The sequence below is a fragment of the Arachis hypogaea genome, chromosome 10 (assembly GCF_003086295.3).
Source record: "Arachis hypogaea cultivar Tifrunner chromosome 10, arahy.Tifrunner.gnm2.J5K5, whole genome shotgun sequence".
Taxonomy (NCBI): Eukaryota; Viridiplantae; Streptophyta; class Magnoliopsida; order Fabales; family Fabaceae; genus Arachis; species Arachis hypogaea.
This window is the reverse complement of record NC_092045.1, coordinates 6192244-6217723: the sequence shown is the minus strand read 5'-3', so window position 1 is coordinate 6217723 and position 25480 is coordinate 6192244. Positions and strand designations below refer to the sequence as shown.

Below are 25480 nucleotides of genomic sequence, written 5' to 3'. Positions count from 1 at the left end.
CCGCTCACCGGCTCACCGTCGATTGGTAACCCCAACTGTATGGCAACATCCTCTAGAGTAACAGTACACTCACCCCATGAAAGGTAGAATGTGTGAGTTTCAGGACGTCATCTTTCCACAAGAGCGCTAATCAATGGATTGTCGTATTCAAAATGTTTTATCAAAGACGCATAATAGAATCCGACTCTTCTTAGATACGGTTCAAGCATCTGCCTTCTAATCTCCATACTTGGATCTGCTTCGTCTGAAGAGAAAACATCAACTACTATGCAATGCGGAGTCAACACACGTGCCGGCTGAAATTGAAAATCAACAAAACACAATTATTCAATTTACAACAATTTTTTTTTTATCATTAACAAAATTTTTTATTTATTCATTTAAAAAACTCACCTTCACATGTAAATGAACAGAAATGTAAAATTCATCCAACCTATTAAGCTTTTCTTCCACATTAATTTCACTACCACTCATTTTTATGAATTAAAAAAATATTCCTCTACCACAAAAATTTTTTTTATCCCACCAAAAAACACAACACACTAAACCCCAACTACTTCTCTCCTGTTTTTTACCATTCGAATTGGTCCCCTCCCTTTCACCCCTTTTTATATTGCTTCACCCACAATAATACAATACATTGCCTCCCAATCCACCCACTACATGCTCGTATGGGAACTGTAACTACTGGGAGTTGCTGGCTTCACTGACCGCGAAGCCATTTCGTGTCTGCCACATGTGAGGAGAGCCATTTCGTGTGTGCCTTCACTGACTTGGTCAATTCGTGCTCCTCATACAAGAAGTGGGCCATTTCGTGTGTGCCATAGTTGAGGTGTTCCATTTCATGGCTGACGCAATTGGAATGGTTTGTGTCAGAAGTCAGGAGCCATTTCGCGGCCACCATCTCTGATATGCCTCCTATTTCCATTTCGTGTTTGTCCCTTGCGAGTTGACAGTGCGTATTTGAGGAGGAGTTTCAAACCGTACACATTTTGGGAATAAATATATTTTACATGCGCATATAGGTAAAAAAGCCGTATAAGTAATTAAAAACAGAAATAGTAAAATTATATCCTTTCTAAGAGAAAAGAAAGAAATTTGTATATGACCAATTGTGGAAGAGGAGGATCAGTACGGTGCGAAATAAGAGTGCAGCTATAAGAAGGAGCACAAGGATGAAAGTCGCAGTGGGATTTTAGAATTGATGAGTGTTTTGAGATTTTAGGGATTTTTTTGAATGTGTTAGTATATAAGAGTTTAGAACAGATTTGGATATTTAAAATGGATTTTTTTATTTTAATTTGATTTAAACTATTTTTTTAAATTTGTATTTTAAATAAAAAAACACTAAATCTAGATGTGTTTCAATTTTTTAAAATTAATAGAATAAAAAATTGACTAAAAAATAATTTAAAGGATACTTAAAAGGCAGTTTGGATAAATTTTTTAAATAAATCTATTATTAATATATAAAAGTAGATGAATAAGTTTTCCACATTATTATAAATAATACAATTAATTTACAACCCTAATAATTATTTTATTAATTTTTATAAATAACTCATTAAATGTAATAAACATCCATATTATAAATGTCATAATAATCTATCAATTATAATAAATTTTATGTTACAAATATTTAAATTTCATACCATTTGAACTACTTATATAAGTCTCTTATCACTATTTCTTTAAATAACATCAAATTTAGTACAAAAAATTTATTTTCGCACTACATAACATCTCAAACTTACTCAATGGAGCATCATTCTTTGGACAATATCACCAAACAAACAAACAATTAGTTTATCAAAGTTCACATTGTTCGTCTATGGGAAACATTAACACCCACAAATAAATAAAAGTTTCTTTGCTTAGAAATAATTATATTAGATGAAAAGGTACAAAACAAACATATTTATTGTATTTTTAAATTAACATTTTCGAATACTATTTTGAATTCGCAACACTTGAAACATTGTTTGATAGAGTGGGTCAAAGAAAAATATTAATAGGTAATTTCACTTTATACTATTTCAATTATTCTTATTAAAAATAACTTATTTAATAAAAAATTCTATACAGTTTTGTTCTTTTTACTATAGATGTCATTGAAAAATTGCATGCATATCAAGAGATTAAGGAGAATGAAAATCATATAAATTAAAGACACATCTTTGGAAGAAAAACATACATACAAAGATGGAACAAACAACACAATAGAAAGTACATACAACTCAACAATTCATAAAGAACATGTCTTCACAAGAATCTACAATAGAAAGAAGAAAGTAACAACTCTAATAATAACCAATAAAGAAAAAGTAGGACGAGCGCCACATAAGAAGACTAAGTTCATCAACCAAAACAAATGCAAAAATCAAACCACTAAATAAAAATGTCACTTTGTACAACTCCAACATCCAAATTTTTTGTACTACAAATTATTTTGAACAAAATATCTTTTAAATTTAACTTTAGTTTACACATATTTAATTTAATTCTATAAAACATAGCAATTTTTAATATTTATTATATACTATCATTAATTTATTGGCTGCGCATTATGCGGGTCTCATTCTAGTTCTTTTGAAAAAGGAGTTTAAAATATAAAGATTTTTATTAATAATATTTTATAAATAAGTTATTTTATATTTGAAAAGTTATTATAAAAGTCTTTCTTTTAAAATTGTGCATTAAATAAGAGTGATAAAATAACTCTTGAAAAGGAGAGAAATCAAATTTTTTAACGTGTTCAAAAACTCTTAAATAACTTTTTAAAAAGTTAAAAATATATCTAAAAAATTATACCAAATATTATTAGTGTGATTTTTTATAAGTTAAAACTCAAATACCAAAAAAAAACTTTTAAAATTTTTTAAACGAGTCATAAATTTACAATAAATTAAATTTGACTATAAAATTATAAATTTAATTTTAATATATTATTAGTATAAAATATTTTACATAATTTTATAATTATATATATATTTTTAGATATACGAATATAATATTATATAATTAGATATAAGAATACAACTATTTATAAGTATGAGTGTCTTAAAATTAAATTCTAAAAACATTGAATTGTTTTTAGTTTCTTGTAAAAAGGTGATGAATTTTTCATAAACATTTAGCACGTGCAAGGGCACTACATTGAGGGGTGGCCGGTGGCTCTCATTCTCAACGCAAGCGCAGGAATGCTATTTGCATACGTTTCTCTCTCTTTCTTGATTTCTTCCATTTTATATACTAATCACTTCCCTTTCCCTTTCCTCTTTGATCCATGCTTCAGCTATGAATTATCAGCTCCAAGTTTGAAACTTGAACTTCAAACACACTTCACTCATGAAGAATGGGGCCAAAGCTTCCATTGACCTACTTCAGAATAACACCCACGTATCTTGTTTTTTCATCCCGCAAAGATTTCCATGGATACCATAAGTATTCCCCAAGAATATTTTCAGAGCAGAAATTTCCCTTCAAGTTCACGCCCCAGTCGTTGGGGGATAAACTCAAGCTCAGTGACATAACTCCCAGTATGTTCTCTTTCAAACTCTTTTTCTCAATTTACTTCTTTGTATCAGTTTCTATTATACGTTGGCCTTTTGTTTCATTAAGATATGTTGTTAATTTCTGTGTAAATTTGAAAATTGCTGATATTGATGCTAAGGAATTCGATTTCCCTCATATGTTGAAGTCTTGAAGAAGTGTTGGTGTGTGTTGTAGTTATTTATATTTTGTTTTTTGGTCTCCTCATTGTGGCTTTGCCTTTGAACTTTTAAATTTCCATTTCTTTTTCATAGATTCTATACAAGAGAGGTTGAATGCATTGTTATCAAGGACCCAGAATTTCTTAAATGAAGTGGCTTCTCCCCTTGCAAAGCCTGGTCAAAATAGGAAGCCTTCTCATGAAAATGAACTCGGGTTTCAAGTAATGGAAGACATATTAATGGTAGAGGAGACAATAGAACGCAAAACGCGATATGGGGTTCTGTCTCTAGCTGCTGTTATATGTATTGAGCAATTCAGCAGGTAAATACATTTGCATTCTTCTATCTATGTTGGTGACACTTTTCTATAATTGTGCTTTGGATTAATCAAATGGATAAGAAGTAGCGCTATATCATATATGCTTTTTGCTTATGCCATTGGAATGTACAATAAACATTAAAATGTTTTACTCCCAAAATTACATTGAAAAAGAGGTCAATGGAGAAGACACTTACTTAATGTTTTCTTCAATGTGAAAATATATGAGTGGCTTTTGTGCTAGCTATGATTTAAGTTATGACCTAGTTGAGGAATTTGTTTTTTCTTTTCATATCTCTTAGTTTGCTTACTTAATACCTATAAGACTGATACAGAAATTATTATTTGACATGATGGAAATAAGATTGCAGGATGAATGGATTGACTGGGAAGAAGATGCAGAAAATTTTTGAAGCACTTGTCCCGGAACCTGTATGTGGTGATGCCCGTAATTTGGTTGAATACTGCTGCTTTAGATTCTTGTCAAGAGATGGTGCTGATATTCATCCTTCCCTTAAGGTTAGTCTCTTCTTGTTCTTTGAAAGGTGTATTTGAAAATTTGTTCGGTTTCTGTTTTTAACAGTATGTCGGGTTAGCACCGACACGAAGACAGAAATTTGTCAGGTTTCTTTTCCAATCAAATGAATTAATAAATCAAGTATGAACAAATTTATTCTTTTATGTTCTCTCAAAAACATGCTTGCTGCTTGTTGAAATTTTTGCACAGGATCCTGCATTTCAAAGGCTGATTTTCATAACCATGCTTGCTTGGGAAAATCCTTACACCAATGACCTTTCCAACAACTCAGAGAAGGCTTCCTTACAGGTACAGTTCTTTCCTTTGCATGTAAATGTCCCTTTGAATTGTATGAAAGGAGGATAATCTTTTTCTTAGGGATCCCCTGTTTAGCCTTTCTTTTCAAACTAGTTGAACTTGTAAGAGTGGTGCATGGCTTATTGGAGAGAAAACTACTAAGTACATCTCTTATCTTTTCAGTTAATTCTTTCATATTTCTGATGTAGAGTGCTCATTTTAGATGCATAATTTTGTGGGCTTTGCAGAGTAAGCTTGTCACTGAAGAAGCTTTTGTTCGTATTGCTCCTGCAGTCTCTGGTGTGGTTGATCGACCTGTAGTGCATAATCTTTTTAAGGCTCTTGCTAAAGATCAATCTGGAATTTCTTTGAGCTCATGGCTGACTTACATTAATGAATTTATCAGGTAAGTTTGTCATTTTATCTCCCTTTTTCAATGATGTTGCATTCTTACAGAAAGACATCCAAGCAAAGTTTGGAAAGAATAATTGGGATGCATGATTACTGAAAATATCTTCAGAATAATCCAATTCCCATAAGAACAAAGTACGATGAATTATTAGCTCTTCGATCTCTTTTTTTTTGTTGATTTCTATTGAAGTAACTTTTGATACTTATTTGTGCTGCTTTAGACTTCTCTCCTTTGTGTCTTTTATCCAAATCTGCTGTGCTCAAGGTTCGTGCAAGCTATTACTAAAAATAAACTAGGTTTCCTGGACCTTTATCCAGTTTCTCTTCTTTGATATAGTTCTGAGTTCTCCATTATGTGGTATACGATCATTTCTATAGGATAAAGATAAGCGAGTTCTGCTATTGTATTGTAGTGTAAGAATAGTCTCATTATTTTACTTCTACATTGATTTGCTGGAGTGCTCTCAACTTCTATATAATGTTGGATATTACAGAACATCTCTGCTGACCTTGTACTAATATTATTGTAGAGTGCGTGAAGGAAAGAGGTCATATCAGATTCCAGAGTTCCCTCAAATTTTAGGGGAGAGAATTTTATGCATTGGTTCCAACAGTAAGCAGCCTGTTCTGAAATGGGAGGGTAATATGGCATGGCCAGGCAAACTTACTCTTACTGATAAAGCAATATATTTTGAGGTACACAGTCTTTGCCACTTTCTCCACATACAAGACCCATTGATTTCTTCAGTATAATCACAACGACCTCTATGCCTAATTTATTTGTCTTGCTTAGTTTCAATTTGATTGATATGTTTTGTTTTGGCCGAAAGAAAAGTCTCTCTGGTCAAAGTAAGCTGATTATAAATAACAAGAGAAAAAAAAGGGGGGTGGTTTAGAATAGTTCCTCTGCAAGGAGAAAGGGGTCATTATCTTTTTCTATTGATAACTTAAAATAAATGTTCAGGCAGTTGGCTTATTGGGAGAGAAGAGAGCCATGAGAATGGATCTTACACATCAAGGATTAAAGGTAGAGAAGGCAAAGGTTGGGCCTTTAGGGTCTGCACTTTTTGACTCTGCTGTTTCCATTTCTTCTGTCTCAGAGTAAGTATGCTTTGTTCCATCGAGCATTGGATAGTACATTTTAAATTTTTTATATCATTGTCTTACAATAATTGATACTTCTACTTTGTTTCATACTTAGGTCCAATAGCTGGATACTGGAATTCATTGACTTGGGAGGTGAAATGAGGAGAGATGTTTGGCATGCTTTGATAAGTGAAATTATAGCGTTACACAAGTTCACACATGAATATGGACCTGATGATTCTGACGAGTCATTGTTTCACGTATACGGGGCTCACAAAGGAAAGGAAAGAGCAACAACCAGTGCCATTAATGGTATAGCTAGACTCCAGGCGCTTCAATACATGAGGAAGTTGCTTGACGATCCCATCAAGCTTGTTCAGTTTTCTTATTTACGGAATGCTCCATATAGTGACCTCGTACTTCAGACTTTAGCTGTTAACTATTGGGGAGGCCCACTGGTTACAGGATTTGTGAATACCCGCAATCAGCCAGAGACTCAATCCTCTGAAGAAATGTCTGATGGCAGCAATAGCATCAACCATGTTTTTGACATAGATGGAAGTGTCTACTTGCGGAAGTGGATGAAATCTCCATCTTGGGCATCTAGTAATTCCATTAATTTCTGGAAGAATACTTCAACCAAAGGCTTAATATTAAGTAAGAATCTTGTTGTGGCTGATATGTCGCTTATAGAAAGAGCAGCAGAAATAAGTAAACAGAAATACCGGGTTGAGGAGAAAACTCAAGCCACCATTGATGCTGCAACTCTACAAGGAATACCCAGCAATGTTGATCTCTTTAAGGTTTAGATGCTCAACTTAATTACTTCTCATATTATGAGTGGCATTTTAGTTCACTATAGATATAGTTTTGAGCAATTACTTCATTAGCATAATAATTGTGCCCGGACTAAGTCTGCATGAGATTGGTCTTGATCATCTGCAGGAGCTATTTTTCCCCTTCACTCTAACTGTCAGAAACTTTGAAAAGCTCAGGCGCTGGGAGGAGCCACCATTGACAGTTGCATTTCTCTCTCTTACCTATACAATCATCTTTAGGTAAATTCACTCCTCAATTTACTTTCTCTGCTATTAATGATTGTTGCTTTCTAAAGGACATTTGTCTATGATCACATGTGGGTGTCCTAAACCGATAATTATTTGGTAGATTCCAGATTTGGATTTCTGTTTGCCGCATTTAGTTGCTTACATTTTACGTATTTCTGGAATGTTGAAACCTTATTTTAGATGAGTTAATGTGTTTTTGTCTTCTGCAGAAACTTGCTGTCATATGTGTTCCCCATGATGCTGATGATTTTGGCAGTTGGAATGTTGACAATTAGGGGCCTTAAGGAGCAAGGTCGCCTTGGACGATCGTTCGGTAAAGTAACAATACGTGATCAGCCACCTTCCAATACAATACAGAAGATTATTGCTGTAAAAGATGCGATGCGTGATGTTGAAAATTTCTTACAGCAAGTGAATGTTGCACTTCTCAAAATACGTTCTGTTTTCCTCTCTGGCCATCCACAGGTATAGTTATGTGCTTTCAAAGTAGATCTCTGATTTTTTTATTTCGGGGTTATTTTCATATTATCCTTGCTCTTTGCTCCTTGTTTTAATGTATGTTTAATTTGATTTGCTTCCTTCTCAGATAACCACTGAGGTTGCACTAGTCCTGTTAGCTTCTGCAACTGCTCTTCTTGTTGTGCCATTCAAGTACATCCTTTCCTTTCTTCTCTTTGACTTGTTCACGCGGGAGCTTGAGTTTCGGAGAGAAATGGTTAGGAAATTCATGAAGTTTTTAAGGGAGCGTTGGAATGCAGTGCCGGCTGCCCCAGTATCGGTTTTACCATATGAAAATGAAGAATCAAGATCACAGATTTACTTAAAGGAGAGCAATGACCAATCAAAATCACAAGAAAATAATATCAGTGGTAAGTCCAGTAGATAGTATCACTAGTTTCCTGGCTGCCTAAGGAAAATGTGAAGATGTAAATTTTGTTTGATTTTTTTGTAAAGAAAAATAGAAAGTTTGTGTGCTAGCTTAGCTATATTTTGGATTTGCTACATAAAATGCTTGAGTTGGATAGTACTCTTTTTTAACTTGTGTCTCATAGGATTGAAGAAATCAATAATATATGGTTTATTACAATTGAGGATTCTACTGATGTTCTCAACAAAAGTGAATGAAACAACAAAACAAAGAAACATTGATTTACAGTTATGGTATACTAAAAAAGATAGTTGAATCTCTAGTCAATTCCAACCGGGGAAAAGGTTATGTTGTTGTTATAGTCATATGTGCCACATAATTACTGCATGACCTTTTTATCCATTCGCTAAGATAAGCATAACTTGGACACATATGCCACTAAGAGCAAGAAGACCCACCACCAATCTGGTTTTGTCTTAAAGCCTTTTGAATTTGAGCCATTGCATAAAAGCTGCTTGCCATGATAAGAACACACGGTTTGATTCCTGCATCAAAGGATATTAGCAACAATTATGGGAATATAGGATCAAGGTAACTTGTAAGATGACAGTAAGTGTCAAGAGTAAGAATACCTTGATCCACAGAATGTGACAATGAAATCTGCTCCAGTGCATGTCATAACACTGGTTGGGTCATCACGTGCAAAACTATAAGCTACAGGGCACACTTGTTTGAAAATCTTGGAGTAGTTTGAAGAAGAACACATAGCAGGGTCCTCATATATGCCTCTGCAGCAGTACTCATCAGTGTTGAAGACATCACAGGCGCTTCTACAAGCAATGACTTTGTCGTTTTTCTTCACCGTCAGCTGCGAAGGACAGTTATTCCTCAAGTCGCCGTCGCAGCCAGCAGTGCTGCAATTCCCAGAGCCATTCACAGCTTTCACTGCAATGGGCAAGTTGAAGCCGTCAACAAGGCTAACATCATAGAAATCAGGTTTACCATCACCGAGTGTGAACTCTGCTATGGTGGAAGGTGGGGTTCCTGGGCCGGTGCAGTTTATATTGCCGCCGCAGCCACCTGTTTGGCAATCACCATTGCCGTTCTTGTCGAAATCACATCCTGTTCTTGCCCATATCCTGCCACTCCATCCAGTCGGTGCGGTGTACACTGCTGATTGCCCTGGTTTCAGTGTGAAGCCATCACCACTAAAGTTCTCACTTGGTGTAATCCCTGGCCATACTGTTTCCTTGCAGTAATTCACTATGGTCACTGATTTACTGCTTCCACCAAGTTCTGGTGCTGCAACATCAAATTACAAGCTATTGAACAAAAATAATTTCCAATATAAGACGAAATGAGTACACAAAATATTTGCATTGAAGTTTCACATAAAATAAATAGATCAAGAAATATATTCAATTGAAAATTGAGAACATTTTGTGGTAGGAACCTATATATAGAGCCATCAAGCAAAAGGTGTAGCACTAAATGCTATATTTGCTCTGCATGGCTAAGGTTGGTGACACAAACAAAAAGGCTCAAGTATGAAAAGTTTACCGGATGCAATGACAAGGAAGATGAAAGTGAGTTTGAGAACTGCAGTGTAAGGATTAGCCATCCAATGACACTCTTATAGCAGTAATTAGTGTCTCTAATTATGTGACATGTGATCAAGTGATGAAGAGTTGTGTTATTTATGACTATGCTGTAAAGAGAGGAGTTGAAGAATACGTGAGGAATGTGAACACTAACAACCGAGAAAAGCTTCCTTGCTTAGGAGATAAATCAAAGGATACCTTGCTCATCAATGTCATGCTCATGTCCTAAGATTCATTTATTCTTTCACTTTTTTCCCTCTTTTAACTTATTTCTCAAACCTTTCTTCTTCTCCTCTTGTTTTGAAGTGCTTTACAAGATTCACCCAAAATAACAGGATATTTTAACTCTTTGTAAGAATTCCAGTATTACTGCTTTAATTTACTCTCAGCCAAATATGTATTTAACTTCTTTTTAATTAAGCTTAAATGAGATTTACTAAAATAAAACTCTAACTTCTAAATGATAAAATTAAAATTACCTGAGAACTATTTTTATAAAAGAACATATTCTAGCATTTAGGGTAAATATTATGCATAATTTTTTTTTTTTTGCATCGCAGTGTTTAGTATGACAAAATTTTAAACCTACGAAAGAGACATTTTTAAAATGAATAAATGGTCAAATTAGTCCCTGAAAATTCACTCATTCTTTAAATTGGTCTCTGAAAGATTTTTTTAATCAGATTCGTCTTTAAAGATTTTAAATTAATCATATTAGTCATTTCGTTACTTTGTTTGTTGATGGTATAAAAATTTGCTAATGTGACACGTTAAGTGACACTCCAACACACACCTAGAAATCTTAGTTGACTATTATCATGATTAGTTTATGAAATTAGATAAAATTAACCTCAAATTGAAGGATTCTAATGCTTCAAGTTATTCCTACAATTATGTTTATTTGATCTAATTTCATAAATTTATTATGTTAATAGTCAATTAAAGCTTTTAGGTGTGTGTTGGACTGTCACTTAATGTGTCACATTAGCAAATCTTGACACTATCAATAAGACTAACATAATTAATTTAAAATATTTAAAGAACGAATTTGATTAAAAAAATATTCGAGAACTAATTTAAAAAACGAGTGATTTTTTTATTATTTATTCTTTTCGAAATATATTAATTATTTTGTCGGCGGAACTGTTAGTTAATTATAAAAGGTTTCCACTCTCATACATATTTAAAAGCTACATAGAACACAGAATGAAGGAAAACAAAGGAAAAAAAAAAGAAAAAGATAAGGCCTACCATGATATTTTACACACTCTTTGTATGTGAGTAACGACTTTATAAAAACTGTCCTATATTTTTAAGAGTGATTATCATTTAGAAAAATAATATATAGAGATAATCATAGATGGTCATACTATACTTCATCTACTAACTATCGATATATTCATTAACAAAACTATTTTTTTTTTTTTACCTGCGTAGGGTTGCCCAATTATGAAGGTTTTGAGACATGACATGTATGTTTTGAGAGAGACAATAAACAATTAAACATTGGGATGTCTCTGGTGGCTATATTATTTTGGTGGCTAAGATGGTCAAGTTCAATAAATCAATTTGGAATTGACATCTGTTACATTTAAAGAAAGTGGATATAGATTTTGATCCTTCTAACAATGGTAACTCTACTAACTGAAGGAAAGTAAAATATTTCAACTTTAAACTATAGTAATGAGAGAAATTTTATTGTGGTATTAGTTTTGGTAAATAAAAATAATAAAAGTTTGACTTATAAATAAAATATTAATATATAATAAAAAATTAAATTTAAAATAAAAATAATTTTTTTTATAATTTTTATATATAATTACTTCTATCAAAATTATTTTTTATAATTATTTTTATAATTATAAAAAATAACACGAAAATAATTTTTTAATTGTATTTATAATAATTATTTTATTATTATTTTTATTTATAAAAAATAATTTTTACTAAAGTGATTTTTTATAATTATTTTATTATTATTATTATTTTTAATAATTTCTAAAAACAACACAAAACTATTTTTTTAATTATTTTTATTTTAAAAAATAATTTATTATTATTATTATTATTATTATTATTATTATTATTATTACCAAAATAATTTTTTTATCATTTTTTTGTAATTTTAAAAAACTAACACTAAAATGATATTCTCTCTCATAATTTTTTATGATTATTTTTAAACTAACCAAAAGAAAGAATATCATTTTGGTGTTAGTTTTTTAAAATTACAAAAAAAATATAAAAAAATTCTTTTAGTAAAAAAAATAATAAAAATAATTAAAAAAATTATTTTTTAAAATAATAATAATAAAAATAATTAAAAAATAATTTTAGTATTATTTTTAGAAATTATTAAAACAATAATAATAATAAATGATTGAAAAATAAAAATAATTATAAAAAATTTATTTTAGTAAAAATAATTATAAAAATAATTATAATAAATTATTTTTTAAAAAATAAAAATAATAATAAAATAATAATTATAAATATAATTAAAAAAATTATTTCGTTGTTATTTTTTATAATTATAAACATAATTATAAAAATTACTTTGATAAAAATAATCATAAGAAATTATAAAAGAGAGAAAGAATCATTTTAATTTTAGATTTAATTTTTTTGTCGATGTATTAGTATTTTATTTGTAAGTCAAACTTATGCTATCTTTGGTTACCAAAACTAATGCTATTATATAACTCCCCGTACTAAACAAGTTGCAGCTGCATTGAAAGTTTGAAACAAACAATGCCTTTAATTTTGTAAACAAAATTATATTTGCAGCATTCAAGCCTTGTAAGAGAAGTATATAAGCAATATGATTTAAATTTAAGGGCCCTCCTACACATACAAGCAAATAAGGCTTACAAGTTTTACAAGTTGGTCCAGCCCAAAAATAATCCACGCGCACTCACTCCCTTTGAATGGAGCATCAATCCCATGCACGTCACTCAACGGTTACGCTTCGTAAAAAGCGCTTGTTATGGCTCACTCTTCCTCTTCCTCTTCTCCTTCAAAGAAAACACAAACCGTCAAGTTTCGAGGAACATTCCAAACTGAAGAGACGTTCGAACTCGTCGCGAAGATTAGCAGAAACTATCAACAAAAGATAGAACTTTCCATCAACAATCTCCAGAAAAAACGAAGAAATATTATTCAAGGTACGTTACTGTTTTACTCATTTTGTAGATTTTCCACATTTCTGTTTCTGATTTCGAAATCGAAGAACTAGGTTTTACTGTTCTTCTATGTTCTTCTAGGTTTTACTGATCTTCTTGTTCTAAATCTCATATTACTGTTTTTACTGTTCTTCTAAGTTCCTCTAGGTTTTACTGTTCTTCTAAGTGGTTCTAGGTTTTACTGTTCTTCTTATTCTAGTTCTTCTCGTAACTGATTTTTCGCTGTATATTGCTTAATTTGTTGGATGTATATAGCGTAATTTATATGGGTGTATATGGTTGATTGTTGGGTATATATGGTGTAATGTGTTGGGTGTATATGGTTGATTGTTGATCTAAGTTTTTACTATTCATCTTGTTCTAGGTTTTACTGTTCTTCTAACTACTTCTAGGTTTTACTGTTCTTCTAAGTTGTTCTAGGTTTTACTATTATTCTTGTTCTAGTTCTTCTCCTAACTAATTTTTATGTGTATATTGGATAGTTTGTTGGGTGTATATGGCGTAATGTGTTGGGTGTATGTGGTTGATTGTTGGGTGTATATGGCGTAATTTGTTGGGTGTATATTTCTGAACTCATATAATGTAATATAATGAACTGTTGCAACTGTTCTAATATTGTTTGTCCTTGGGTGTATATTGCTTGACATTGTAATATTGCTTGAGCTTGTATATTTATCCATGTTTGAGTGAATTGAACATCATTTTGAACAGATCTCATTAAATACTTATGAAATCGGTTTGGGTGTATGTGCCTGATCTATAGGTGTATCTAACTGATATATGGGTATATTTTTTATATATTGACAGCATCTCTTTTTCATTGCAGTAAAAATGGAAGGCAAAACCAAGTTGCAAAAATGTAAGAACAAATATATGTCTTGGATCAAATCAATTTTTCATAATAGAAATATATATTTAACTCTAATTTTGCTTTATTTACAGCAAACCAAAGATCTAAAATGTGCAACCCATCTGTTGAGTGAGAAATTCAGAAATATGAGCAATGAGAAGAAAATAATTGTTAGGAATTTGGGATTTGGTGGCCTGATGCACATCCCGCCGCTAAGGGTGCATCACAAAATATTAAAGGAGTTGGCTAACTCCTTTAAATTAGGGAAAAACACAGTCGAAACCGGCTACGGTTCGTTCAGAGTAAGACCAAGAACAATAGGGGCTGCGCTTGGCCTCAACGCGTCAGGTAACTCGTTACAAACATAGGTGTATATGAGCCATATTGGGGTGTATTTCAATTGATATTTGGGTGTATTTCAAGTGCTTTTCATACAATGTTGTTTTCCTTTTTGTAGGAGATCTACTTCCCCAGAAAGTCAATTATAAGGATCTTTCTGAAGACAACAAATAAATTTTTAGAAGATTCCAGGAGAAGACCCTAAAAAGTCTGACAGATGAGATGATGACTATTGGTGTTGATAATGAGCAAGATGGCTTCATGTTCAAGAGGATTTTCATCTTCTATATACAGATGGCGTTCCTGTTACCAACCACAATAAACAAAATCTCCCCTGTGCACCTGGCACCAATTTTCAAGATGGACACAATAACAGAGGGAAATTGGGGAGCACATGTTCTGAATTTTATCATCAAGGAAATAATAGATTACAATCTAAAAAAGAAAAAGGCAATTGACGGCTGCCTGTTTGTCCTGATGATAGTTTACTTTCATCTATCAAAAAATAAAGACAAGAAGGGGGAAGAAAGACCTCCGAAACCCTGAATTGCCAATTGGACTAGAGAGCAGTTGGTTGAAAGAATGAGGGTAGAAATAGAGGAACATATGGTAAGTGAATAAAATATCTTGGGTGTAATTTATTTACCTGAATGCTATTAACTAACATTTCTAATGTTTCAGGAAATTGTAAAGATGGCCGAAACAAAGGAGAAAATGAAACAAATAAAGAAAAAAGAAAAAAAGAAAAAAAACCAAAAATACAAAAAAAGGAAGGCAAGTTCATCATCATCATCTGAGAGTAAAACAACTGAAAATGAAGACCATTCTACCTCTGAGTCTGAGACTGAAGAAGACTCAGAGGATCCAACAAGGAAACAACCCACCCGAAAAGCCAAAAAGTAAGTAACATACTTGGGTATATTTTGTTTATTCAGTTGGGTGTATTTTGTGCATTTATTTGAGTGTATTTTGTGCATTCATTTGGGTGTATTTTGTGTCTTCATTTGGGTGTATTTTATGTCTTCATTTGGGTGTATTTTGTCCCTTTTAGTGTGTTTTTAAATAATGATTGTTTGCCTTCCAGAATGGAGTCCAAAAAAAGAAAGAAGATTCAGGAGGATTCTGATTCAGAATCTGAATCGAATGATGAGTAATGTTCTGAAATTATTATTGCTTTCCTTTTGATTTATTATCAAAATTTCATGTATTAACAGAGCATCTCTTATTAACTTTCAGAAGTAAAGAATCATCACTGGTAAAGAAGCAAAAAATAAAGAAAAAGACTAAAAGAACACCCCAAAAGCAAGCAATTCTTTGGATAGTATTTTCTGATCAATCTTATTTTGTGTTTCTGATTCATACTTGTTTTTTTTCCCCAGGACACAATAAAAAAAAAGGTCGTTGTTGAGGATTCATCTCCTGAACAAGCTCAATACTATCATGGGTAGAGTACTTTGTAAGTTATATTACCGTTTATCATCAAAATTATATTTGTTAACATGTTCTTTTATGCATGTACTGTCAGATCTGAAATTGGAACTCAAGAATTAGAAGAAATCTTAAGGGAATCTAGAAAGAAGAAAAATAATGAAAAATTTGCTGCATAGGGGTATGTCTTGTTGTGGTGTATATTTCTGATTTTAAGGTGTTTTCTTTGCTAATAATTGTTTCTGGTTTGCCAGGGAGAAGGAAGCTGACCTGCGATCGACAGAAGGTCACTATGTCTCATCTGAAACGTAAGAACCTTTATTTGATAAAATTTTGTTATCCTGATTTAACAGTATGGTCTTTTTACTAAATAATATCTACTCTATGTTTAGAATACCGGACGTAAACTTAGGAAGTGATGATCCTTTGTCTCAAGGACACAGATCAAAGTAGCGTAAACAAACCGGCGGAGAGCATGTAATATCTCTTTCTAATACCAGTTGCTTTTATCTTTTATTAACTTCTGCTTCTAATTATGTATATATTTTTTTTAGAAAAAAAGCCCTTTAATATTTTATTCGAGAAAAAAAGGCAGGAAAAAAAGCCAAAATTGGAACTATGTAAGTTCTCAAAAAAACAAAGCATGTCTTTCTTTTGAAAGCTTCGGGTGTATTTTTGACTTTCTTAGGGTGTATTTCAGGTTGAGTCTAGCTGAAAAGTCAGCCAACGAACCAGCTAAAGAGAACATGATGGTTGTGCGGGTAGAGACACAGTCACAAACCGAAGCGCTTAATGCGAGTTTCCCAAGAAAACTTCAACCTTATAACCATTTTACTTTTGCGGGCTTTGTTAACCTTTTATTTTTCTTCTTGTTTAGAGTTCCGATTCAAATTTGTCTATCACTGTCCCAAACAACCACTGTGCCAAAAATTGAACCAACCCCTGTGCCAGAAATTAATGAAGAAACTACAAAAAGGTAAGGAATAATCTTGGGGTGTATTTGTTTTTTGTTTGGGTGTATTTTCTATTTTTATTTGGGTGTATTTTCTGTATTCGTTTGGGTGTATTTTCTGTATTCATTTGGGTCTACATTCTATAATCATTTGTCAGTATTTTCTGTATTCACTTGGGTGTATTGTCTGTATTTGTTTGGATGTATTTTCTGTATTTTCTGTAATCTTTGGTTGTATTTGTTCTATAACCCTACAGCACTCCAGAACCACCGCCAAAAACTGAAGAAAGCACACCCACGCTCCCACCAGCTCCATCTAAAGTGTAAATTTAGTAGAGTAACATTTTGTTTTCAATATCATTCATCTATTCTTATTATTATAGTATGTTATATCTCATCATGCAGTAATCTAGCCCCAGAAGATGATGCTACTACACTTATGATGATGGCACGGATAGCATCGTACATTCCTAAACAAGGTCCGATGCCATCATTCAGCCTCGGCTTGACTGATTCAAGCCAAGAAGAAGCAGCAACGCAAGAGGGGCAGAGGGCGAAAACTCCTGAAACGTCAAAACTAATAGAACAGTTAAGGGAGCTGGTTGAAAAATTTGCAGGCAGTGAGGTGAAAACAGAAGGTAAAACTCCACCTATTCATAAGCAAATTGGTGAAGAAAGTTTTGAAAAATTTGAAACTCCTGCGAGGACAAATGAAATGACTACTGAAATAAAAGAGAAATGCTACATTTGGGCCACACGTGTCAAAACATACGCAGATGGAAATACTAATGAGTATGACAATGTGTGCACACTCAATGCCCAAGATAAATATATTTTGTCAAAACTCTACTTCGCATCTCTCCAAGCTGATACACATATAGAAACTGAGGTAATATTAGAATAACATTAATGATTTTATCATGAAATGTAACTGCAATATCGATTTATGTAAAATTGATTTGGGCTTTTATTTGTAGATTGTGTCTGCCATGCGCTTCATCTTTAACCAGCAAAAGATTAAAAGGTTTCAAGAAGAAGTATACTGTCTCCCTCCTGATATTGTGGTAAGTTGTACTTCAACAAATCTTGGGTGTATTTTGTTTATTCGTTTGAGTGTATTTTCTGTATTTGTTTGGGTGTATTTTTTGCACTCATTTGGGTGTATTTTCTGTATCCATTTAGGTGTATTTTCTGCATTCAATTGGGTGTATTTTCTGTATTCGTTTGGGTGTATTTTTTGTACTCATTTGGTTTTTCATAATTGTTGCAGAACATGGACCTTGCAAATCATCCAGAAGGGGTATTCTTGGAGCCTAAAAACAATAAGCTATTCAGGGTGAAAGACTATCCAATGTTTATACCCTTCTTGGACCTTAAAAAATTAGCATCGCATCGTTATGTAAGTTTTTTTTCTAAAACTTCTTATTACTATTCTTTAGTTATGTACCAAATAAATTAAACAATGTTCAATGTGGACCTACTTCAAATTTTTGCACCTGTTTTCCAGTCACAACATTGGTGGTTATGGGTGGCTGATACAAGAAAGAAAAAAACTTTTGTACTCGACCCATATCACAAGACTTGTCCAGCCGATGAAAGAAAGGCCATAAATATATTTGTTATAAGTAGGTTCTGTGTTCTGTATTTTAATATTTGGGTGTATTTCTATTCAATATAAGGTGTAGGTTTGTGGTCCTTTGTTTATATTCCTTTATTAAAATTATTCATATATTACTAATTTATTTTGTGTTTTAAGGGACATGTACTTTCAAGAATGAGAGTATATGCTGGGGGCACCTTTGAAGAAAAACGATCAGAAAATTCATACACCCTACATTAAAATCTCAGGCCAAAAGACAAGATATGAATTTTTTAATTTGAAAATTAAACTTTTTCAAATGTAATTTCCTAATTTTTTTTCTTGTTTCTCAGCTATGACTGTGCTATTTATGTAATGAAGTGGCTTGAGATAATTCAGCTCAAAAACGTTAAAAAGGGAAAGTATGAGTGGGACAACTGGACCCAGGTAATTATGTTTAAAAACTATATAACTCTATATTATCTTATTAAATTAACATAGTTGATTAAAAAGAAAATTATTTTAAACTTTAGGACGAGGTGGACCACTATAGAGTAGAATATGCTTTTCGGATTCTATTCCATGAAATGAATCAAGACAAAGATGAAGCCATTAGGGGAAGTGATGCAATAAGACTGTCCAGGCTATCCTCATTGTTATTGAGTCCATATTGTCAGATAGACTCTAATGATATTGACACTGATTAATGTAACTGTTACTGTTATATAGTCTTGTAAGAAATTGAACAAATGCTGTAAAAATTTGACAATTATAAGTAAATTTTTTTCCATTATTAAACTCTCTCTGCTGTATTCAAAATGTCTGAATTATAAGTACGATAGTATGAAGGACAACATCAAACCAAATATACACCCATAACCTGACATTTTACACCCAAAGAAAGTTGAAAATACACCCAAACCTCTATCCCCTGATAATTGATTTTACATCCATAATATCTCATTTTATACCCAAGAAAAGTAAGATATACACCGGTCTTCTATCCCCCTGATGCTTTATTCCTAAACCCCTAAAATCCTAAAACCTAAACCTAAACCATAATAAAAAAAACAATAATTTATAATAGAAACAGCAGATTCTGAAATATATGTATATATATGTAAAATGTCAAGCACAAAAATCAGAAATACACCCAAGAAAAACTATGGTTTACACCCATATTTTGTAACTATACACCTAAAAAACTATCCATTGCTGCTGGTTTCCTGAACTGATAATTCATAACACGTCCTTGATATTGGCTGAAATTTGGATGCACCGCTGATGCAGCATCAAAGAGGTTTAACTGGATATAATAAACCCACATATTAGCAAAAATATTAAGAAGAAAATTAAAATCAATCACCACAAGTTTAAAGAACATCACTTTTACCTCGTTTAGATCCTTTGTTTTCTTCTTTTTTGAGGCATTTGCAATCTGTTTGTCGAACTTTGAACCTAGCCTATTTTTTGGACGTCCCCTTGTTCGAATCCTTGGAGGGCTTTGAAGCTCGTTAACGGATTCCAAGGTGGCATCTTCATGAGATAACGAACATGTCCCCTTCCTTTTGGCTTTTAGTTCTTCCATCTTAACCATGACCTTATCGTATGCACAATGCAGAATGGCAGTCAATTCTTCTAATTCTGATGCAAATTCGCAAATATTTTGCGAACGAAGAACCAATTCGTCAAACCTTTTGCTTCTTAGCTCCAACAATGGCTCGTCGTGGCTGCTCTTGATGTGTGTGTGTCACCTCTTTACCTTCTTGCTCCATCGTTCCAATATATATCTTGATGACACTTAGCTTACTCGTTCAAAGCTTAACACACTTAGTGCGTGACGGCACAATATCCCTCTTGACTCAAATAATAAGCATTGACATTTTACCTCGACTGCTACTGAGTTTTATGTTACCACAAACTTGTTGAATATTAAGCTGGAAACTTGTTCTCCAACTTCGTATAATGAATAGCCTAGAGTAGAATTCGTTAATCTAATGATGCAATTCGCCTTTTCTCTAAATTGTGCTTGGACTTCCCTAAACTTTTGATGAGTGTACACATCTTGAAACTGAGCTTCAATGGAGGATTTAGTTGCACACGGTATGACCGTATGAAAATCTGCAATATCTGATTCTCTCTCTGCTTGCTCCTTGCTTCCAAGGCAATTATCGTATTGTTTGACAAATTGAATAAGCGAGCTGTTCCGGGTAATAAACTTGTTAAAAAATGAATGCATGCTCTCGCTCCTTTGTGTGCTTCTCATCCCTGCCCAGAAGTGGTGATCTAGATAGATTGGAACTAATATATGACGGTCTTCATAAAGATCTGCAGAATACACTCAAAAACAGACTATAAATACACCTGAAAAACATGCAATTTACACCTCTGCTGCATATTTTAAACAACCTTACCTGACAACCACTTGTTTTCCACAAGACCAAAATTCAGTAGAAAATCATCCCAATTCCTATCAAATGAGTCTTTACTATGAGAGTTTCAAACAACTTGGCTCATTTCTTGTTCAATTTCTGTATGTCCCTTGTACCCGTTTAATTTGCTTGGAATCTTCTTCATGATGTGCCAAATACACCAACGGTAAATTGTTGTTGGCATACAAGCCTCTAAAGCCCTTTCATTGATGCGTATTGATCGATGAGAATCTCTTTTAGAGCATTTCCACCCATGCAACGAAGCCAACATTGAAATAACCATGTTAATGATTCAATTTCTTCGTTTTTCATCAAAGAGCATCCAAGAAGTGTTGGCTGATCGTGGTGATTCACCCCGACAAAAGAACCACAAACCAAATGATACCTAAAACAAATTACCATAGTACAGAATGAAAAATCATTACGTACACCTAAAAAATGATTTTATACACCAAAAAACATCCAATATACACCTTTGCGGCAGATTCATAAAATAACATTAATTTAGCATCATAAACATGGACAATTTATTACCTGTTTGTATTGTAGGTTGTGTCAAATGAAATAACATCTCCGAAATACTCAAAGGTATCTCTACTTCTTGCATCGATCTAAAAAGCAAGCTTAATGGATTGATCATCCTCGAGTTCAAGCTCAAAAAAGAAATTCTAATTCTTCTCTTTCATTCTTAACAAATATTTCTCGAATTCCTTTGCATATTCTTGTTCAGAAACATTCTGCACTTCTCTCGTAATGTAATTTCTCACATCCTTTTCAATAAAATTTAACTCGCGGTGACCCCTGGCTGCCGCAACAAATGATTGGTAAGTTTTGCTTGGTCTAATACCAGCCTCCTCGTTATTCTCTATTGTACGACGAATGGACATGCTTAGTTCCCTGTGCTGTTTGAGCATCTCTGCTTTACTTGGACAGCAAGGGTGTGAATGATGCAGCACAACCTTTGAAATGATCCAAGCACCAACATCCTTCAATGTGTGTATATAAATTCTTGCAGGACAGTTTAAACCAGCTGTGGGATTTGTCTTCTCGGTCGGAGATATTTTAGATTTCCATTTTTCCTCTTTGCTACATGTAATCAATTGATTCTTAATCTCGTTTTCTTTCTTATTTGTACTCCGAACTCTTGTAGAAAAACCTGCAGCCTTGGCGTAGTCCCTGTAAAATTTTCCAGCATCTTCAAGGGTGGTAAAAGTCATTCCAACCTTCGGAACAAACTGGTCATCAACAACACATAGAGGCTACAGAATACACCATGTCAAAAAACTAAAAATACACCCAATAATTTTTATCTACACCCAAACGACAATAACTCAACTTAAATAACAAAAAAAGCCATAAACTGTAAATACACCCACACTTCCCCTAAAATACACCCAAAAAATTCTGATCTATACCCGAGCGTCTGCTATAAATTGCAGATAATTAATCAAAACTAATACATTAGATTCAATCCACAAATTTATGTTCACGCATTAATTTCACAGTCAATGTTCACAAATTATTCAGCTAGACAATCGTAGACGAATAACTGCATCAAATTCAGAGTAATCGTAATAAGCTAAATATAAATCAAACCTTATGAACTTCGTTAGATTCAAATTCAAAATTCACTTCGCCCTGATTCAGCTGACAATCTGAGGTTAAATCATCCATTATCTTCAAAACGAGTTCAAACTTTGATTTCAGAAACTAGAAAATCGAAAAAAATGAACCTAGAGCTACAGAAAAAGAAACTCACGTCAATAACGAAGAACAAATGAGTGATAAACGCAGGAAAAAGAACGATCCAAAAAGCAAGGGAAGATGTGCGAAAATGAGAACGAAAAAATTTGGCAAGAAGAAGAACGAAGAAGGAAACGAAATCTTTTGAAAATTGGAAGTTATATATTCGCGCGTTTTATTATATAGCGCGTGAAAGATACGTAACATTAGGAGCACGTTTTGGGGAGAAGTTATTTTTTGGACTTGTAAGGCTTGTAAGCCTTAATCGCTTGTATGCGAAGTTTTTCTGTAAATTTAAATATACAATTCCATCTTTGATACCAACGTTCGCAATAAAAATTTTCTCCATGCAATCCTATCTTATTAGAAACAAAAACAGCAAAATTTGTAACTATAATAATGATAAGCTAGACACTATATAATAATACTATAGATAAAGTATTATTTTAGTTTTTAATATTTATATTGAATTTTAATTTGATTTTTTATATTTCAAAGTTATATTTCAATTTTAAAAATGTCCAAATATTCTATTTCAATTCAAAAAATTTTTAAATATATTTAATATTGTTCTATAATTAAATTTGACATAAATAATTTACATGTTGAAAAATTAATAGTATTTAATTTCAGTGTGTAAATAAAATAATTAATCTGCCAACAATTAGAATTTAGAGTTTTGTATAAAAAAGAAATTGAGAAAAAGAAGTATTACAAAAAAAAATTTGGTTATATTTTTTAACACATAAAAAAAGATATAACTTAACAACAATGTTATTAATGTACACATCATTTAACATTGAACTTTTTTTTGAAATTTTTTAGAACAAAAATAAAAATATAACTTTTAAAACCTTAATCACTAATTTAAAATTTGACCCAAACATTAAGGATAAAAAATGATACTTTACCCTAATTCTATATAGACCAAACATTAATAAAATAAGACAATGCATGGTACAATTAAATTAAGACTAATACTAACATCATGAGATGTGATAAGCACAAAATAAGTCCTTGGAATAATCATGCTTAACGTTGCTGAGAGTAAACTTTTTCTGGGAGTTTGCAGTACTACCGTAATTCTTTTTGTGAAAGTCAACGAACAAGACCAAAAGAGAGGAATAGAAAACGACATTGAAGGTCCAACCCCAAACACCAGAGCACCCTGAACCCGTGAAGTGGTAGTAAAGCATCAAACTCAGAACAACGAAGCTGGAGTAGAACTGCATGATCTGGATATTCGTCACAAGCTTCTTCCACTTAGGTCTCACTCCTAGCGCGCACGATAAGTAGTAGGCGTACATTAGCACATGCACGGAGGCGTTGGTAAAGAGCACCGCCGGGAAGAGTGTTTGCGAGGTTTGCAACCATATGTAGCACATGATGACCACGTTGGAGTGGTGGTACACGTGGAGAAACGAGAGCCGTTGGATGGAGTTGCTGAGGATGATGAGGAGTGTGTCCATGAACTCAAGGATCTTGGAGAGGTAGAAGATGTAGGCCCAAAAGAAGATGGGCCCAGTGGGCTTGGTTTGCGGTGGGAAGCAGATGACCCAGTGGACGTGAGGTGCATGGGAGATGGTGGAGAGGAGGCAGCCAAGGGCCATTACGAAGGAGAGGAGGAGGAGGGATGTGTTGTGGACGGCTGAGATTGGCCTCAGGAATGATTGGGGGATGGACGGCAGGGATTTCATCTGAGGGAGTATGAAGATGGAGGACAGGTAGGAGAGGATTGTGAAGCACAGAAACTGTGGAGTTGAGGCCATGGTTTTCCCTGGCGTCCATGTGAAGTTCTTGATTGTAGGGTGGTTCACTAACCAGTACTCTAATGCTGCCAATATGTTACTCATTCTTCTTCTTTTCTTTTTCTTTCACACTCAAGCTAGCTACTATATAGCTAGCACCACCCTTAGTTATAGTGTGAGAAAGAAGAATGATATATGGAATAAGGAGTCATATATATAACATGCTCTCAAATTAGTTATTAGTCATTTAAAATTAATTAAGAAGAATAAATAAGTAATATTAGTTGTGATAATACATATAACTAGATGTTTAAATAATAAAATACTGGTGTAGAAGGTCCCATTTAAGTGCCAGCTGTACGAAACAGATATCACTTCGCCATATTGAATGTTGCTTGCTCTTAATAAATGGTAACAGTCTTGATAGATAGGAGCATGACTTCCCATTGTCACTGCCACTGCCACTGCCACTGCCAGTGAAGGTGCCAATCTCATCGCCTCTTTATTTCACCCTGTCATTGTTATTGCCACGTCAACTTAGTTTTCAATTATTTGCACATACATCTCTTCATGCATGTAACTAGAATGAGATACATCAAACTTTATACATATAGATTTTAGAAGGGGAGTTTTGTGGTGGTATTAATTTTGGTAGTTAAGGATTACATAAATTTGACCTATTGACACATAGTAAAAAAAAATTAAATTTAAGATTAAAATAATTTTTTTTTATAATTTTTTGTGATTATTTTTATCAAAATAATTTTTTATAACTACAAAAAATAATTTCAAAAAAATAATATTAAAATAATTTTTTTAATTATATTTATAATTATTATTTTATTATTATTATTTTAAAAATAATTTTTAAAAATATTATAAAAATAATTATAAAAAATTAGTTTTTAAAAATAAAAATAATAATAAAATAATAATTATAAATATATAATTAAAAAATTATTTTTGTGTTATTTTTTTAAAATTATTTTTTATAATTATAAAAAATTATTTTGTTAAAAATAATCATAAGAAATTATAAAAGAGAGAATCATTTTGGTCTAAATTTAATTTTTTTACTATATGTCAATATTTTATTTGTAGACCAAACTTATGCCACATTTAATCGTTAAAACTAATACCACTATAGAACTCCCCTTTTAGAAATTGTCAACATACACGTTCTATATATATGATTATATTCACAACATGCTAAAAAAAGAAAGAAAACAGAAAAACAAACAAGGTATATATAGAAATAATGAGAGTGGTGATTGGTTAACACTTAACAGGGATACATATATCTCTTTTTTATCTCAACCATTATTAATGATATACATTGCACACTTGT

General features: G+C 32.6%; 3 protein-coding genes across 4 annotated transcripts; 1 reads left to right on the top strand and 2 right to left on the bottom strand.

Moving 5' to 3' along the window:
* The first annotated feature begins 3057 nt into the window (after positions 1-3057).
* On the top strand, positions 3058-8497 carry LOC112714950 (uncharacterized). 2 transcript variants are annotated; one of them, XM_025766649.3, is made up of 11 exons: positions 3058-3539; positions 3807-4035; positions 4404-4551; positions 4760-4858; positions 5095-5252; positions 5788-5953; positions 6222-6358; positions 6459-7146; positions 7289-7401; positions 7620-7875; positions 7997-8497. In XM_025766649.3, the coding sequence occupies exons 1-11, from the start codon at positions 3356-3358 to the stop codon at positions 8294-8296; spliced, it is 2478 nt and encodes an 825-aa protein (XP_025622434.1). In that variant the 5' UTR covers positions 3058-3355; the 3' UTR covers positions 8297-8497. The 2 variants fall into 2 exon arrangements, with proteins under 2 accessions (XP_025622434.1, XP_025622435.1); XM_025766650.3 differs by having other exon boundaries at positions 3077-3539; positions 4397-4551.
* Positions 8498-8613: 116 nt separating this feature from the next.
* Positions 8614-10056, bottom strand: LOC112714952 (pathogenesis-related thaumatin-like protein 3.5). The gene is made up of 3 exons (XM_025766651.3): positions 9839-10056; positions 8911-9580; positions 8614-8823 (listed from the first exon to the last, which is right to left on the bottom strand). The coding sequence occupies exons 1-3, from the start codon at positions 9897-9899 to the stop codon at positions 8685-8687; spliced, it is 870 nt and encodes a 289-aa protein (XP_025622436.1). The 5' UTR covers positions 9900-10056; the 3' UTR covers positions 8614-8684.
* A 13172-nt stretch (positions 10057-23228) lies between these two features.
* LOC112717235 (fatty acid elongase 3-like) lies at positions 23229-24323 on the bottom strand. Its single transcript, XM_025769326.3, has one exon. The coding sequence runs from the start codon at positions 24235-24237 to the stop codon at positions 23371-23373; it is 867 nt and encodes a 288-aa protein (XP_025625111.1). The 5' UTR covers positions 24238-24323; the 3' UTR covers positions 23229-23370.
* Positions 24324-25480: the final 1157 nt, after the last annotated feature.